The sequence below is a fragment of the Malus domestica genome, chromosome 12 (assembly GCF_042453785.1).
Source record: "Malus domestica chromosome 12, GDT2T_hap1".
In the NCBI taxonomy this organism is placed as follows: Eukaryota; Viridiplantae; Streptophyta; class Magnoliopsida; order Rosales; family Rosaceae; genus Malus; species Malus domestica.
Window position 1 is genome coordinate 27,519,746 of NC_091672.1, and position 18,696 is coordinate 27,538,441.

Consider the following 18,696-nt stretch of genomic DNA (forward strand, 5'->3'; position numbering starts at 1 on the left):
CATCTACTAACAACAGATAATACTGAAAACCACTCACAGAAGTCACAGGGGCAGGTCCCCATACATCACAATGAATTAAAGCTAAACTATAAGGAGTTGATGACTTAGCAGGAGAAAAAGACAGTTTATGATTCTTAGCAATGGCACAATCTGAGCAGAAGAAGTCAACTGAGGATTTACCATGCAGTGCAAGACGATTACTAGAGATTACTTTCCGAAAAATGGTAGAGGAGGGATGACCCAATCGACTGTGCCAAATCTTCACTGGAGCTTTAATACTGACGAATGCTGATGAAGAAACAGAAGAGATACCTCTGGAAGGAAAGCTTTGCAAAGGATAGGAGCCATCTCTAACTGGTCCCCGCAAAAGCATCTTCCCCGTAGAACGATCCTTTACAGAGGATCCATCAGAATCAAGGGTTAATGAACATGAATTGTCATTAACAAATTGAAAAGCAGACAATAAGTTGTGCTTCATTTGAGGAACATGAAGTACATTGTTCAATTTAAAGGAATGATAAGGAGCATGTAACAAAGAGGAACCAGTATGAGTGATGGGAAGACCTTTACCATCACCAATGTAGACTTTATCTTCACCAGTATAAGGAGATGGAGACGAGATGTTGGAGATGTCATTGGTTATATGAGAAGTTGCTCCAGAATCAATGAGCCAGGAAGGAGAAGAGGACTTGGATTGATAGCGCGCACACATTGCAGCAAGCTTTGCTGGAGGGATTTTACCAGAAATATCTGGATTCATGCGATCAAAGCAATCGATTGCCTCATGACTTGGATTCCTACAGATCTGGCAGGGATTACGAGCACCCGATGAAGATGAACCATGATAGGAGGAATGATGACCACGATTGGATCCAGAAGTGAAGCCATGAGTGTAGTTGCCCCGATGATTGCCTATGTGTCCTCGATTATTAGAAAATCGATTATTCCGGCCACGATAGGAGTTATATCGAGAAGAGTTATGGAGAGGAGTCTGTTGAGTAGCAAAAGCCTGAGGTGGTGTAGGAAGAAGAGGCGGTGAAGCGTGAACCGAGAGAGCATGAAACGGTTCAGTAGGTGCAGAAGAGGCAAGTTGCTTCCGTCGATTCATGGAAAGCTCCTTGGTGAGTAATAATCCATGTAACTCATCAAGAGATGTGGAAGAGAGACGAAGCATGATGGAGTCGATGAATGATTCGAACTTATCAGGAAGACCAGCCAGTGTAGCAGCAATTAGATCTCGATCTGAAATCGAAGCGCCTGCTGCAGTGAGGGAATCTGAAATTTCTTTGATCTGCTGCAGATAATCCGCCATTGATTGAGAGTTCTTCTGAATGCACTGAAGGCGAGAACGAAGCTGATGAATGTGCGCATCAGAAACACCACCGAAGCGCTGCTCAAGTTTAAGCCACAGATCTCTGGAAGACGAAACGCCGACAGTGAAGGGAATGACTTCTTCAGAGAGTGTTGAATTGAACCAGATGAGAAGATTCTGATCTTTCTCATACCAACTCTCGAAAGCAGGATTGATCGATCGATCTGGTAGAAATGGCGCCGGACAGGGCTCAGTGCCATCAATGAGTCCGAGAAGCTTGTACCGGCGAAGATTAGGGGCAAAGAGAGCACACCATGGTAGGTAATTCGAACGCTTGAGCTTGATCGGCACCATGCTGCCGATGTTCTGAATCGTGAGAGAAGCGTACGAATTAGACAAATTAGGGTTTGAAGAAGAGGATTTGGGATTCGGAGTCGGAGAAGAGGAACCGGTGGGCGACGCTATCAGATAACAAGATGCAAGATCCAAGATGCGAGATCGAAGAACAACACTGGTAATATCTCACAGATCGAAGATGAGATGAGTGAACGGAGACGAGAGCACGGCGGAAGGGAGGATGATCGAAGAGAGCCGTAAGGCGGTGGCGATGGATACCATAAAGAGACTTAAAGAACAGAGAGATGTTTTCTATCTTAATATTCCTCTTCTCATTTACTTTTCACAACTCGTCTTTACACTTACATTTCGATATCTATATATAGTTAAGGCTATGTACCAAAATATCTATGACAGCCTGTAAACATAACCACCTAACTAAACTATACAGATGTAATAATACAGTTATAACAAGAATGATTTTCTAACTAAAATTATATGAACTGTTATGACTTGGCATCTTTATCTTTACGCAGTTCATTAATCTAACAATTAATCCAAAATTATTGGCCTAAAGCTCACTTTTTGGCAATTAACGATTCAATAAATTATTTCTTTTCTTTGAATTGTTAACTATCTTTCGTAGTCCCAACACACTCATACTTGGGTTCTTGAAGCAATCCACAAATTCACTACACTTAGTTGTATATTGTATTCTATGTTCTTGCAAGTACCCTTACATATGAACTAGACGTTCATAACTAAATTGAACCTGTAGTTTTGAATTTAGTGCCTTTGAAACTCGAAGTTTTCATAAAATAATACACCCATGAAAACCCGACGTTTTTCATGAAAACCATGTCTTAGAACCCGAATGTTCTAACTTTGATGCATATGGATGCTTTATTTCTCATATCACCAAACATAATTTTGTTCCCTCCATTCAGTGGGTTGTCGAACTGTTACAAGTTCGATTTCACTTATTTGGATGTTTCTAACCGAAACCACTTTATGTGGATACAAGACGTGAATCTCCACTTGACTATCAAGAAGCTGAGAAACCATTGAAGCCAACCATGGCATGGAATAGCTGAATAAGCCTCCACCATGATCTTCATGTGAAGACTTATGCCAGAAGCATTACAAATGAAAATATCTCCCGAACAAGGATTCCATGACTCTTTAGATCACTTCTACGGATTGTCTAATCATGAAAGATATTGCCTAAAGTACACCATAATTACGTCCATGAATGAGTACGATTCTGAAGTTTATAAATTTAACCAAATTTTGACTGGAAAATGTTTTTCTCGTCCTTCCAAGTTTCTAACTTGCTTCTGAAGCGACAATATAAAGAATGGAAGTTTTACCAAATTCTCGGATCTGATTACTACCACACTTGTGAGAGAAAGGTACCTCAGTAATAAACCTAGTTTCGATTGGAATCTACCGAGTGGTAGTGCCCTACTTCAGCAAAGATGCCCCAAACATACATACTCTGCTTCGACAGAGGTTCACCAAAGGGCATGCTATGCTTCAACAAAAGTGCACCAAATGATATTGCTCTACTTCGGCAGTGGCCTACTGAACAGACCTTTCAGCTTTGGCTGGAGTTTTTCAAACCCAAGTATGGGTCTATCTTTCTCACAATCAAATTTTGAGTTTGTTTTTACAACATATGGTAAAATAAAGGCCAACCAAGGTATGGCATCATGCTTGAAGTGTGATCTTTGGCACCTAAGACCTAAAACTTCAAGAATAAGGGATATTTATCCCCAAACCTCAACCCTATAGAATCTACTTCCATCTCGATAAAATAGATCACTGGTTATGCACCTATTGGTGCCTCTACCAATGTCGTTGAGGAGTACCATTCTCGTAGTCAATATGTGAGACTAATTTTGCTCCACCGAACATTGTTGGAATAACATAATTTTGACTTGGATGGCCATATTGGTCGCATCCCCTTAGTAACTTTGGTTTGCTTTTTGAACATTTTTCTATGGATTCAAGTTTGGTGTTTGTTTTAGTTAAGGATAATCTTATCGATGTTGTCCTCGAATATAAGTTAATTAAATCATGTTTCTAATACATGTGACCGAATTCACTTAAACACGTGATGAGGTACGAATGTGGGAAAGTTAGTTGTTTGGATGAATGCAATACTACGCACACTAACTTTGTACGTAAAAATCACATCTCTAATAACGGATTTAGGTATATCCAACCTGATTAAGAACATTGGCAAACTCCTCGTTGCATGAATGATACTATATTACCATTTAAGAGACTTTATATTCTGCCAAGCCATTTGGGATACTTAGGTCGATCAATGATGCCACGACGCATGTCCTTACCCGAAGTAAGGATCTTGTGCTTACAAGCACAATTAGCCAAGCTTGCTCATTGGGGAAATTGATTTTTTACATTATCCATAGCAAAGATACGAAACGACCCTTTTTTCACAGCAGATTCAAGGAAATATTTGTGGACTAATCTAACCAAAATGTGGACCATATGAATACTTATGGTTTTGATTAATGAATCGACAAACTGGTTACATGTTTGTCCACACACATTGCTACTAAACCTCCTAGCTGATTTTAAGGGTTCACCACCCTACTTATCCCACAAAGTCTGGAAGACTAGATAATGCAGGAGAGTTGATATCGAAGGTTTTTTTTTTTTTTATATATAAGTATTGTATATCTTTTGGGTTTATAATTGGACATCAAATTTCCATGTTTACCCAAAAACAACTCGCTGAGTGATCATAAAGCGCAATTTAATTGATCACCTGGACTTTGGTGAACACACCAAGCTTTCAGTTTCTACCTATGGCTATGCAATCTTGTACGCATCTATGTTAGTCCGCCTTGAGGCCCATTGCCACCCAACTTATTTGACGTTACAATTGGTTACTGGGTATGAACTTGACGTTTCGTACTTACGCATTTGGGTGTGCATTCCATGTGCCAAGTTACACCATCGCGATGTACCAATATGGGTTATCACAGAAGGTTGTGAATCTTTGTTGATCATGATTCTCCTTCACACTAGCTTCTTTAGAGCCCTTGCAAGCAATCTCTTTACCGCTCATTTACGGATTGTCACTTCAATGAGACAATATTCCCGCCTTATGGGCAGATAAGAACGTCAACATTCATGTAGAACGAAGTAAATTTACGTGGATATTGCCCACTATGTCTCATCTCGACCCCCGTACCGCACAAGTGTGATAAGAAAGTGCGATGAATTCTAACTTTTATAATGTTGCTCCAAACACATTCCTCTGATCTAACTAAAGTGACAAGATCATATACTAGTTGTACACATACCTACAAGGATAGACGTACTTAACGGACGTCGAGTCAACATCCTCGAAGGATGTGCCATCCTTATTGGACGGTTTGACTGCCCCTGTTGGATGGTCTGGTACACCGACGGATAGCCAATCAATCTGTCTCGGCCTGAAGCATAATAGATCACTCAGTTCATAAGATTCATTTCCTTAGAAGATGAAGATCACGACACAAACATGAATCCATATTTGATCGCTGTCTCAATCATTTTCATCTCATGAGATTAATCCGAATTACTCTCGAGGCTTGACGCTCTTGGTCTAGTATACTAGTTTGGATAAGATAATGAAATTGGAATGAGAATATCATCGATGATATTTTCACTTATATGGTAGCTATTGACATAAATGAAAAATGATAATATTGAACCGTGTTTCGTTGATTAGTGACAACGTAGAACTGATTGGACAACCAAAATCACAATCCAGGTTAAATTCCTTACCAAAGTGTGTTTGGACCTATAGTTCCTACATTGCCCAAGGTAACCCTGTTGTGTTACTAGTGGGAAATGAAGCGTAATGAGATGAATGAAATAGTGCGATATGATGCATGCCTTACGGCGCAAGGTTTCTCTCAAACGCCATGTGATTGACTGCAACATCATGAAATGTGGTTAGTATTTCTCCATGGGGATATTGATACAGAGATTTACATGAAACTTCTCGAAGAATTGCATGGACTAATTCAAATATTTTCAAAGCATGGAACACCCTCTCAACTTGTTTGAGGAGTTCACTTACAAATTGAAGCAATCCGGCGGATATGGTATACCTAAGTGATTTTTGATCAGTTAAGAATTTGAAAGTATGTCCTTGTGTGTTAAACTATGAAGTTTTATTCCAAATTGTTAGAGTTACAGTTTGTGTTGTTGACATGAATCTCACTAAGACTCTGGAAGAGCTTGAGAAAATTGTCTCGCACTTAAAGACGAAATTTGAGATAAAAGATCTTGGGAAAACTCGTTTATGCTTTGACCTGAAGTTCAAGCGTTGTTCTGATTGTACTTTGGTCTACCAGTTGGATTACACCCCAAAGGTGTTACCTTTGAGTATACCTATGATATATATGCAAATGAGACCCTTGAAGAGGTTATGAAATTCAAAGTTCCATATGTCAGTTCAACTTTGCGCTTTGTTGTACATAGCTCATTGCATTAGATAGGACATCTCATTCGTTGTTGATCTATTGGTAAAGATACAACTATGCGCCTACACGCAGCCAATGAATTGGTATTAAAGACGTTTATCCACTACCCTAAAAGGTATTACAGACTTAGGCTAATCCCAACACATCCTGAACGGATCCGACCCCCTTAATCCTCGGAATGATGCTTGCCTTGTTTGTTATGTTGACACAAATTACTTATCAAACCTGCACAAGGCACATCCCCGAACAGTTATGTCTTTACTGTTAAGGGATATAATATCTTGGAGGTCCACGATATGACCTTAGTTGTGAAATCTTCAAATCATTCTAAGACTCACCTTACTTCACTATGCGACATGTGAGACATAGTTGAGATCCATCGTTAAGTCCCAACAATGATCCATAAAGATTATGCCGTATATATCAACCCGACCAAGACATAATACATCAATGAAGTCAACGCCAAGACATATTACGTCTATATCTACATCAGTAAAGCATCAGGAGATTGAAGTCATGCAAGCCGATCCCAAACAACATTGCCGACCTCTACACGACGTCATTGCCAAAGTCAACCTTCCTGAAGCTTGTCCGAGAAATTGGTATGCCTAACTATTCATATGCAATGCTTGTAGTTTTCATTTGGAAATTTTGTCAAACTCATTAGGAGTATTCAGAAGTATACTCACTTGATCCTAATGTACTATTTTTCCCTACGATTAGGAGCATTTTTCACATTGGGTTTTTGCTACCTAACTAGGTTTTGACGAGGCACCTATCTTGGGTTGGTCATACCATTGTGAGCTCATTTACTTGCATCCAAAAGACGTATAGTTTTAACTTAATGCAACTTCTTACTTTTCTCCTTAGTTTATGGGTTTTTATCCCACATTGGGTTTTACCATAGCGAGGTTTTGTGAGTTTTACCTTTTATGCAATCTTCCGTTGATTTGAGACTTGCATTCGCTCATTGTGTCAATGACTTCATCAAATGTACTTACTTCATTGTTGAATGCCTGATGCACCATTTGTTTGAGTATTTACACACTCAAGGGCGGGTGTTGCAGTCCTATTAGATTAGGAATGTGATCATGTAAATCCTAACATATCTAGGATATCCTTATGGGATTTTACCATATCTCTTAGACTATATATTATCCTAGTAGAGTTGTAATCCTATTGGGATAAGGAATTTACCTTCCCTACTACTATAAATAAAGGCACAATGGGGTGGAATAACACACACCTCATAATTAAATCTCTCTTTTCTCTCTCTTGCCACCGGTCCTCTCCCTCTCTAGTCCTAAATACAGTTCATAAATTAGGCCTACAACAAGAATTACATTTTCACACCATTTAGTTTTTGAGTGATTTTCAAATTTAGTCCTGTAGTCTCAATTTTCTCATATCCCATCATATGATATATAAATAATAATGATATATGCCTATGAGTAGTATAATTGTGTAGTCCTTCATTAAATTAATGACACGATAAGTGTAAAGCCTAAATGTAATATATATGAAAAACATTCTTCATGGAACTTCAACTTCTCCTAAATCAATGCTTTTTGTCCCTTAAGGCCAATCACACAGTTTGTGCAACATATAACACACCGTCAATTTCACAAACATTAGACGTTCAAACAGTTATAAATAATGTAAAAAATCATTATGCACCATTTTCTCCATGAATTTTTGCACTAAATAGAGATTATCCATAAAACTACATAAAAACCAGCTAGATTATAACAAATAAGTCCCTCCTTTTCATTAGTAACATTGTACATGTTGATACACAAAACCGGAGGTCTTGGAACAACGTAAATTCGATCGTGAATCTGCAAGAAAGTAAAGAACACAAGATGTATCGTGGTTCACCCCAATATTTGGGCTACGTCCACACTGATTATTGTATTTATCTGAAAGGTGAGGGAGAGAACCTCTGAATATGAGAGGGGATGTAAGAGAGGTGAGAAGGCTTTAGAAATGGCCTCCCCTAATTGTGAGGGTGAGGAGTCCTTTTATAGAATAAGGGCTCCTCACTTATTACATATTTGCCCCTTCCTTTATTACATAATTACATTTAAGTCCCCTGAGTATTTATACGAGGCCTAAATACGGAGGCCCTAAGTATGGTATAAACAGTAGTCCCCCAAGTCTTCAGTCAAGAGAGTCTTTTGGCTGGAGACTTGAAATTCAGTCCATGTATAGGCCGAAGTAACTAGATGTTGTCTTGAACTGATGCTCGATATGAGGCGGTGTTCAATCTGAAATGATGCTCAACTAGAAGTAGCATATGCTGCGAGGCTGCTCAGCTCGTGGCTTATGTTGCCTTGGTTGGCTCGACTTGTGGCGTTGAAGGTGAGGGAGCCCCTTTTGGGCTAGAGTTGATGCTCTCTAATGATGGTGAAGGAGTCCCTTTTATAGAATAAGGGCTCGCTCCTCAATACATAAGTGATGGGCTAGAGTCCCCCAAGTATTTTTCATGAGTGCTCTCTAATGAAAATAAGGGAGTCCCTTTTATAAAATAAGGGCTCGCTCCTCAATACATAAGTGATGGGCTAAGTCCCCCAAGTATTTTGTATTTTTCATAAGGCCCAGTTGAGGCCCAATACATGGTACATAATGTAGTCCCTCAAGTCTTCGGTCAATAGAGTCTATTGGCTGGAGACTTCAAATTGAATCCATGTATAGGCCGAAGTGGCGGTTGTTCGGAGGCGGTATTTGTATACCCTGCACTGAAGCTTTGTAGGTGAAGCTTTGCAAGTGAAGTTTTGAAGCTTAGAGCTCTGTAAATGAAGCTTTTGAAGCTAGAGCTCTGTAAATGAAGCTTTTGAAGCTAGAGCTTTTGTAAATGAAGCTTTTGAAGCTGATTGACATGAGTGATGCTCATGAGTGTTTATGTTGATTGACATGAATGATGCTCATGGATGTTGTCATGAGTGATACTCATGAATGTTGACATGAGTGATGCTTATGAATGTTGACATGAGTGATGTTCATGAATGTTTATGTATGATTGATATGAGTGATGCTCATGAATGTTTATGTATGATTGACATGAGTAGTGCTCATATATAATTTTAAAGTACTAGGCGTACTTTTGATCACCTGCTTGGTGGTAATAGCAGCAGGCTGCTGAATAAATTTGGAGTATTGGGCGTAGTTATGATCACCTGGTTGGTGGTAATAGCGGCAGGCTGCCGAATAATTGTGGAGTACTGGGTGTAATTTTGATCATCTGGTTGGTGGTAATAGCGGCAGGCTACCGAATAATTTTTTGTAGTATTGGGCGTACTTTTGGTCACCTGGTTGGTGGTAATAGCGGCAGGCTGCCGAATAATTTTTTGTAGTACTGGGCGTACTTTTGGTCACCTGGTTAGTGCTATTTTGGGCTTATGGGCCTTTGCCTTCCACACAACATTCCAGCCCATTTACTTTGGGCTTTGCCTTTTTTTTTGTTGGTATTATTACCCTCTGATGGGGTTTATACAGATGTCTCCGAGAGATAAGAAAAATAAATTACATCATACATCTGTCAAAAAAGTAAATCACATCATTCTGGTGGGGTGTTTATTCCTTGCTTTTGCAGTGTAGGTGTTTATTCTTTACTTTTGCTTTTCTCTTTTCCACCGCACCTTTCTTTTGCTTTTGTGTTTTCTCTACAACTTTGAAGTTTGCCTCGCTTGAACCGACGAATAGGGCTCATTGGTGACAGCTTGCACCTCCCTCTTTTGCTTTTGTCGTTCTCTTTTGCTTTCTGCTTTTGTTTCTGTTCACTGCGTTTTCAGTCTTGTCAAAACCGAATCTGGCACCAAAGTAGAAAGCCACCGAAAGCAACCATGCGTTGCTGTGCACAGCTACTAGAGATAACCAGTCCCTTTCTTGCATTCCATCTCGGGCAAAGTTGAAGTCGGTGAAAACCTCATCCACAGTGCGCGGGCTGTACGGTGCTATTCCTCTTTGCCGTCTGTCACAGCTCCTTGTTGCTGCTCAGCATCTAACTCTATTTCTTTTGGTGATAAGAGCCTATCGAAACAATGCCCAGGTATTGTGCAGACCCAAAGCTTATTGGTCGGATCTATAACGACTTCTCTGCAATTATCATCACATACATGGACCTGGCTAGTGTTCTCACAGACGAATACATCTCCAATTTGGTAGTAAGTGCACTTTTCACCTGCCATGCCCACAACGATTACGATAACCGATCTTCTCTTGAAGTTGGACACTGCTGCCTGCCTTGATCCCAAAGACGATTCCTCAACTTGGAGTTTCTTCATTGAATTAGTAAGCTCCTCATTTTCTTTCCCATCATTTTTTATGGCAGACGAGTTTTCAGAGTCCATGGGAACTGGCGGGTCGCCTGCTTCCTGCGATTTGAATTTGATTTTCTGGGAATCGGAATCAATGTCCATTTGAGTGTTGCTGAGTTTCGCTGGTCATCAGAAATAGGGCTGCGACACTGTGAGCTGCGGCGGAAGTGTGCGGTTTATGGGAGGTTCAGGGATTTATCGGCCGAAATGGAATAAAAAGGTCGAAATTTGAGAACAGGTTTAAAGCATCGATTTGTGTTTGGTTACAGAGATGGGAAAGTTTCTTTTTTTTGTTTTGGTTTCCGTGTGTGACTAACTGAGAGAGGAGAAAGAGGTGGTTGGAGGTCTGCGAAAGTTTTCTGGAAAAGCTCTGGGTTGTTGGGTTTTTTTTGCAGATTTTGCAGATTCACGGTGGAGGTGAAAAATTGAGAGAGAACCGACATAACTTTTCGTGTCGATTCCCACAGACGGTGCCAAATGTTGATGCAAAAAACCAGAGGTCTTGGAACAACGTAAATCCGACCGTGAATCTGCAAGAAAGTAAAGAACACAAGATGTATCGTGGTTCATCCCAATGTTTGGGCTACGTCCACACTGATTATTGTATTTATCTGAGAGGTGAGGGAGAGAACCTCTGAATATGAGAGAGGATGTGAGAGGGGTGAGAAGACTTCAGAAATGGCATCCCCTAATTGTGAGGGTGAGGAGTCTTTTTATAGAATAAGGGCTCCTCACTTATTACATATTTGCCCCTTCCTTTATTACATAATTACATTTAAGTCCCCTGAGTATTTATACGATGCCTAAATACGGAGGCTTAAGTATGGTATAAACAGTACATATAACGAAAAGCAAACTTCTAGAAAGATTGCTTAATTAACAGAATTAAAAATGTCATGAATAAGGTTTTCACTAACAAAAATTTTCCACCCATTTCTAACTACCCAAGCTAATTAACAAGCATTAGAAATTGGCAAACTCCAATGGATTCCAACAAAAAGTTTTTATTCTTTAGCATTTCTATTTGCTGGTATCTTGTTTTCTAGTTTTTGTGATTCTTTCAAGACTGTGATGGATGAATTATAACTCTTATAGATTTTGGTTTATTTATTTTTCGTTTGGTTTATTACAGGGGTTTAGATTTTGTTTTATGTGGAGTTTGTATGGGGTTTGTTATAGGTTTACGTAAGACTTTACTTTTTCTTTTGTTTGTTTTTGTTCATAAAATCGTCATTTTGATTCTTCATCCATTTTTCGAAAGTTTGGTAAAACTTAAATTGACAATAATACAAAAGGGAGAGTGGATGGAATTTGAATTGACACTGAAGAGAAGGTATGGCGACAAAGAACAATAAAAGTGTGCGAGTGAGTTAAAATAAAAAAAAATGAAATGTCGTTTCCAAAAGACATTTTCGAAGAATGACTATTATAGAATATTTCGATATAAATATTCAAATATTTGATATGACATATTTTTAATTTTCTCCAATGTCTCAAGTTCTTATTAATATTCATACTGTTTTTATAAGTTACAAATATATATACTTCTTACACTTATTTTTAACACACAATTTATGTTTAATTATCACACATTTATAAAAGTACGTTTGTAATTGTTATGGCCGGCTGATCACGAAAAAGTAATTGACAATCATTATGTTATTGCTAACTATCATGTAAAAGATATGAGAAATGCTAAGCAAACTCTTCCGAATTGGACCCTCTATGAACTCTCTGTCACCTTACAGTTTTATGTCAAATTCCGTGCTAATATTATAAAACATTATGCCAAAAACATGATATGACGGAGAATCCACAGATTTTACAACACCACCACCATAATCCAATTGTCACAACTCATACCTCTTAATACTCAAGAATCAATGGTATAAGCCTCCTATTTTTAATTAGTATCGAAAAATAAAGGCTTAATCGAATAAATGATCCCCGAGTGACCCTTTACATAGCGGTGAAAAAGTATTGAATTCTTGCATGATGATGTGGATTTAAATTTAATATGTAATCTAATAAAATCTATAGTTTGACAAAATAAATAAATGATCCCCATAGTGATATGCTAATAAAAAAATAACCTATGTGATAAACAAATTAAGAATTAAACCTCTGAAGTGGAAAGTGTGCGTTTGTTGCACCGAACTGTCTCATACTAGACTAGCTGCAGGGACTAAGTTAGATTGGCTTAGATTAGACTAAACTGGACTAACTTAGTGAAGCGTTTGGTGCAATATCGGACTAAATAACTAAAATAATAATAAAAAAATTAAATCTTATCTTTTACATTTTTTTCTTCCCTTTTCTAGAAAACTCTCCCACTCCCGAAAGCTCTCCATCTTTTTCTCCTACCCCTCCAACTCCCTCTCACTCTCACTGTACTTTCCCCTTCATCGTCAAACTCCATTCATTTTCACTATTATCAGAAAAAGTCATCTTTTGGATGTTGAAATTGCAGACCATCAAACTCCATTCCTTTTCACTATTATCATCAAACTCCACCTTTTTTACAACTCAAGCATTTTTTAATAATATAATATGGGTTTTGTAATTGATTTTTGTTTTCTGGGTTTTGGCAGATCCATATCCGGGTTTTGGTGGGTGTCATGGAATTTGGCGACAGTGTCGTCGCGGATGAAGGCGCAGTCGAGTGGAGGTCGAGCAAGTCGAGGATCTGAGCATAGGAGAATTGTTGCCTCTCGACTGCGAGATCGATGATAAACACGAGATGCGCCGCGCGGTGAGTGACGAATCTGCCTGATTTTGGGTTTGAGTTCAGGGCGAGGAGAGAGAAAAGAAAGAGTGAAACAGAGAGCAAGGAGAGGTCTTAGCTAGTCCCATGGTTTTCGGGGACTCTCGCTAAGAACCTTTAGTGAAGCCCTTTAGTGTAGGCGAGTCTTGGCTAGTCTCATTAACACTAATCCCGGATGATAACAAACACCGGACTAGACTAATAATTAGTCCAGTCTAGTCTAGTGACAGTTAGTGAGGGCAAACAAATACCCCCATAGTGATTAAGCCAAAATTTGAAATTTCTGTTTAGGTCCACGTCATGCACAAGTCTTCAGATTCTCACCCAACTTCTTAATTCCGTTGAACTGTTCTAAAAAGAAAGAGCCCACACCCAGTCAGCAAATACCAAGAGTTTAATTCTTGATTTTTTTTTTCCACAGAAGCTATTTTTCGAACATAAATAAATTTTAAAAACCACCCATTTGGGCAAGCATTAGAATTTGTCAAAACCAAAGGTCGCCCTTCGGAAAATAAGACCATGAACAACTAAACAAGTGAAAAACGAATATGAAAAGAAAAGAGAATAAAAAATGGAGTAAACCCTAATTTTGTTATGGGATTGATGGCCCTTAACTTTGTGGGGCCGAGTAGCCAAATAAGGAAATTATTGGGAGCATTTTTGCTCACATCCTAAATTTTGGTGTATGCTCATTATACTCCAAATTATGTTTTAACTTAATTTTGGTTAATTTTTTTCAAAATTAAAAATGTAACATTTAATGTATAAATTAATTAAGTGAAATGATCGATAATAAATGATTAAATATATGATGAACATACATCATAATTATGGCATTGAGCAAAATGCTTCCGTGTCATGTTCAAGTATCCACGTGTAAAATGATACCTCAGCAGTCCTCCGTCAAAAGGAGTCCCAAAAATCCCTCCCCTTTATAAAGCCAAAGCCTACCGTCGGATGGTTGGCTCTGCAATTCTACTCGCACACGTTTATTTGCTTTGTTTTCCTCCGTTTCCTCTCTTTACGCCGTTTCTCTCTCCCCTCTCCTCTCCCTCCGAAAAACCAGGAAGAAGGAAATAAGAACAAAAAAGAAGAAATGGTTGTGGATTCTAATGGAGATTTCAAGTGGAACAGTAATAGTGATGGTAGTGAAGCTTCTGATTCTGCTTCTGAGCGGTCGCAAAATTCGTCTATGAATTCTAAGAATGCGAAGCGTATCATTGGTTTTGGTTCTTGTTGTGAGCCTTATATCTCAGAAGCTGCAAATAAGAGGCTCAAACAAACTCCAATGGATTCCTACAAAAAGGTTTTTTTGTTGTTGTACTTGTTTTTGTTTTTGTTTTGATTGTGCTTGTTGTTTGTTGTTTTTGTTTTATTTCTTTCAGCCCGATGGATGGATCTTGAATTCTTGATTTATTTTTGTGTTATTTATGCTAGTTTCTGTTTTTGGGTTGATTTGGAGTTTGCATGGCGTTTTTAAGGTTTTTGCAATGCATCATTTTGACTTTCTTCTATTTTCAATACTCACTTAGACTAATATTTAAAGTGCAAAGTACATCCATTGAAGTCAATATAGATACGCTCACGCATTGCTCTTCCATTTTCTTTTTAAATGTTCATCTTTTCAGTTTAACCATTTGGAAAAAGTTCATCTTTTCAGTTTACCATTTGGAAAAACAGAAAAGAAAAAAAGGGAAACTAGGGTTTTCCTTTATCTTTTTCTATCATTTCCTTCCTTTTTAACACGTTGGTTCCCATTTTCTGCAATGTCTTTCCTATGCAATGATGCTACCATTTTGCTATATTGTTTTTTAACCTTTTTTTTCACTCATTCTTTGCAGGTTCAATTGGCTCAAACTCTTCTTAGTTTAAGTCCTCTTGGTTTGAACCTTGGGGAGACACCCTCTTTCATAGACTTAACAGAAGTGACTGTGCCCGAAAAAATCAAGACTAAGCGTTCACCCGAAGTTAATCTCAATGCTTTTCAGTTAACGACCGAGAAGGAAAGGTTGAAGGCTTCTAACTTCAATGCATCGTTTATCCGAATTGGTTCATGGCAGGTTGGCAATTTTTAAACAATCCATGACACACTTAATGTGAAGTTGCATAAGTAAATTTTTTTGTTCGATTCTGATTATAGTTTTGTGCAGAGAGTAGCTCACAATGAAGGTGATTTGGTGGCGAAATATTACTACGCAAAGCGAAAACTGGTGTGGGAAATCTTGGATCAGGGTTTGAAGAGCAAGATTGAAGTGCAGTGGTCTAATATTTTGGCAATGAGAGCTGTTATCAAAGAAAATGAGCCCGGCATTCTAGAAATCGAGGTAACTCTTGTTTATCTTCGTGTTCATAACTATCAGGGTAAATTACATAAAATTACCTCAATTATTAGGTCATTATAACAGTTTCATACATCGTCTTTAAAAAGTTTCAATGTCATACCTTATCTTCGAATTTGTTACAATGTAATACCTTTCGTCAGTTGTCTGTCAATTCCTCTGCCGACGTGGCTTGAGGCAGGACCCATTTTTTATTTAAAAATTATTAAAATAATAATTTACCATAAAACAAAAAAAAAAAACCCTAAACACCATCTTCCCAACCCCCTTCCCTGCAACCCAAATCCAAAACCACTCCCACCCACGGTCGTCCTCCTCCTTCTATCCAACCCCCAAACCCAAATCCTTAAACCCTAATTGCACCCTCCTCTGCAGGCATTCGCCGTCGGCCACCCTTGACCTCCTAATCTCTCATTTTCGCCATATTCCGATGGATTTGATCGGCAAGAACGCCGAAGCAATGACTCCTGTGAAAAACCAACATGGGTCTCGATCCAAGAAGCACGATAACTCGAGATACACTGAGAATTCGAACCCCAATGTTTCCCTTGGACCGAAACCCACCGCTTTACTTGCGTCGAAATCGGCAGCGAAGTCCCGGAAATCGGCGTCCAAGAACGCAAACCTGGTTGTTCGTTCGCCCCGGAACAAGATCCGAGAGAGAAAGTTCGTCGTCACGAAGAAGAAATCGAAGAAGGAGAACCCGAATGTTGCCTGCAAGTGCAAATAGAAGGGAAATTCGAAGATGTGCCGCTGCATTTCGTATGAAAATCTAAAGGAGTCGTAGGAAGAGTTCTTCAAGAAGTGAAACGACGACATCGAATCCGAGAGTTTGAAGGAGAGCAAAAGAGTTGAGCGTGAATTGGAGGAAGCAATCGATGAGGGTTTGAGGATTCATGACCTTCAAAATGATGTGGCAACGGCAGAGAATGAGCAGGTGGGTCTGGGGAGAGATGTTGGCGTGGGTGGGATCTAGGTTTTGGGTGGTTTTGGATTTGGGTTGCAAGGACGGGGATCTGGTTTGGGGTTAGGGGAAGAAGGCTGAGGTTTTTTTTTTTTTTTTTAATTATTATTTTTTTAATATTCAATTAATTTTTTAATAGAAAATGGGTTCCGCCTCAACCCACATCAGCATTTAACGGAGAAATTGACAGAACAAGTGACGGAAGGTATGAAATTGTAGCAAATTCGTAGATGAGGTATGACATTGAAACTTTTTAAAAACGAGGTATGAAACTGTTAATGACCCAATAGTTGAGATAGTTTTGTATAATTTACCCTAACTATTAATTGGACTTGACTTTAATTATGGTAATTTTGTTCTCAGAATCTTGTGTTAATGTGGTGATGTTTTGCAGCTGAACCAGCCACCTACGTTCCACCGGGAATCGGATCCACAGCCGAGAAAGCATACAATGTGGAATGTGGCATCAGATTTCACCAATGGTCAAGCTCTTATTCACAGGTCCTTATCTTTATTCTCTCTTCACATTTCTCCTAAACCCTAATTTTTCAGCACTTGAGCTGATGTAGTTTTTCGATATCTTCTGTTCGCAGGAGGCATTATGTTCAATTTCCCCCAGGCGCCCTTGACAAACACTACAAAAAGCTCATACAATGCGAAAACCGGTTTTTAGAGATGAGCCAAAGACCTTTCCCAAGTCAAAGATCTGCTTACTTTCTGTCAGACTTCCACAATGGAATTGCTGAATTTTCTTTCAATTTTGATAGACACGGGGCGGAAATCCCCTCCAATCTGCAGTTACCCTTTTCGCCGTGCGTCCAGACACGTTTTGATCCTACTCAACAAGTTCAAACATATGAACAACCCAAGCCAACTCTTAGGATCGAGGATTCCACTTCACCAATATCAGGTACTTTTATTGCTTCCTTCACATGAAAAGCTTTTATTAGGGCTTCAACTCTTGGGAAGAACAATACACTAATGTTGTTTCCCCAAATATCTTGTGATGATATAGTAATGGATTTTTCTTCGCCTTTAGATGAGGTTATTGGAAGCCAAGCGGTTCAAAATCCAAAAATGCCGGTTTACTGGGATCAAGGAATAACCCGAGAAATGATCAGTTTTGCGGATTTCTTAGGAAGAGAACAACTTCCTAGACTTGTTTCTGTTGCTGGAGCAGCACAAGCAAATCCAACTATTTCTTGTCAAAGCTTCAACGTATATAATCAAGGATTAGGAAGCCCTAATCTTGATTCCCAATTGCTGAGTAATTTCGAAAACCAGCTAATGATCGACTTACAAATCGAATTTAGCGATAAACACGTCATGCCCCAGGCCAACTCACTCATTTCATTCCCAGAGCAAGTGAATTATGCAGTAGCAGCTGATATAAAGCACCCAGATTATGTACAAGAAATGGCTGATAACCGAAACTTGGTTTCTGGCGCAAATGACCCACTTCAGCCTCAACCGAACAGCTGGGTGTTGCCACCACCTCAGCCAGGCAGCTGGGTGGCTGCCCGGAACTCAGGGATACAAATAACCGAGAACAACTCAACGTCTTCATCGTTCACTCAAAATTTGACTGTGGAAGAATTTGCACCTTACAACAATTTGGCCAACCGCTGGAAATGATTCACAGAGACGAATGAAAGGAAAAACCTACCGGAGATGAGTGTATATTGCCTCAGCTTCATCCCCTGGTTAGGTTAGTTTTTATTTTTGTAGAGAGGGATTAGATAGGCTTAATTCCCTGTTTGTTTGGTTTAGTTAGTGCTTAGTATTAACTTTCTTATTGGAATCGATGGCACGTACGGTCCGTTACCTAGTGATGATCTTAAAGCCCAAATAACTTTTTCAAAAACTGCATTCGGGTTTCAGCTTTGGAAATGCTTTTGTCAAACAATGAAGAGTCCAAAGGATGTTCTTGAAATTTCATCAAGATTGAGCATACAAAATAGGCATTTCCCTAAAATCTCTCCGATTCCGATTTAACAATTTTGTAATAACTTGCTTAATCCAATTTAATCCGAGTGTAAAAACTTCGACATCCACTGATCATACAAGTTATCCGAATCCACAAAAAATTGCAACAACAACAACAACCAATTAGCATTATCGCACTACAAAGGGTCGGTTGTATGCATTAATAACGCC

General features: G+C 39.0%; 1 protein-coding gene across 1 annotated transcript; it reads left to right on the forward strand.

Annotated features, from left to right (window-relative positions):
• Window positions 1–14,332: 14,332 nt before the first annotated feature.
• Window positions 14,333–18,407, forward strand: LOC114820038 (uncharacterized). The gene is made up of 6 exons (XM_029089911.2): window positions 14,333–14,542; window positions 15,078–15,296; window positions 15,387–15,560; window positions 16,934–17,040; window positions 17,133–17,449; window positions 17,579–18,407. Exons 1-6 carry the CDS (start codon window positions 14,333–14,335, stop codon window positions 18,172–18,174), a joined length of 1,623 nt encoding a protein of 540 aa, XP_028945744.1. The 3' UTR covers window positions 18,175–18,407.
• The last annotated feature ends 289 nt before the right edge of the window (window positions 18,408–18,696 follow it).

Bases quoted from the DNA above. Each gene is read 5' to 3' on its own strand.
- LOC114820038 (XM_029089911.2), top strand. From the start codon at position 14,333: ATGGTTGTGGATTCTAATGGAGATTTCAAGTGGAACAGTAATAGTGAT. The intron at 14,543-15,077 runs GTTTTTTTGTTG...CATTCTTTGCAG, and splicing joins CAATGGATTCCTACAAAAAG to GTTCAATTGGCTCAAACTCT. The intron at 17,450-17,578 runs GTACTTTTATTG...CTTCGCCTTTAG, and splicing joins TTCCACTTCACCAATATCAG to ATGAGGTTATTGGAAGCCAA.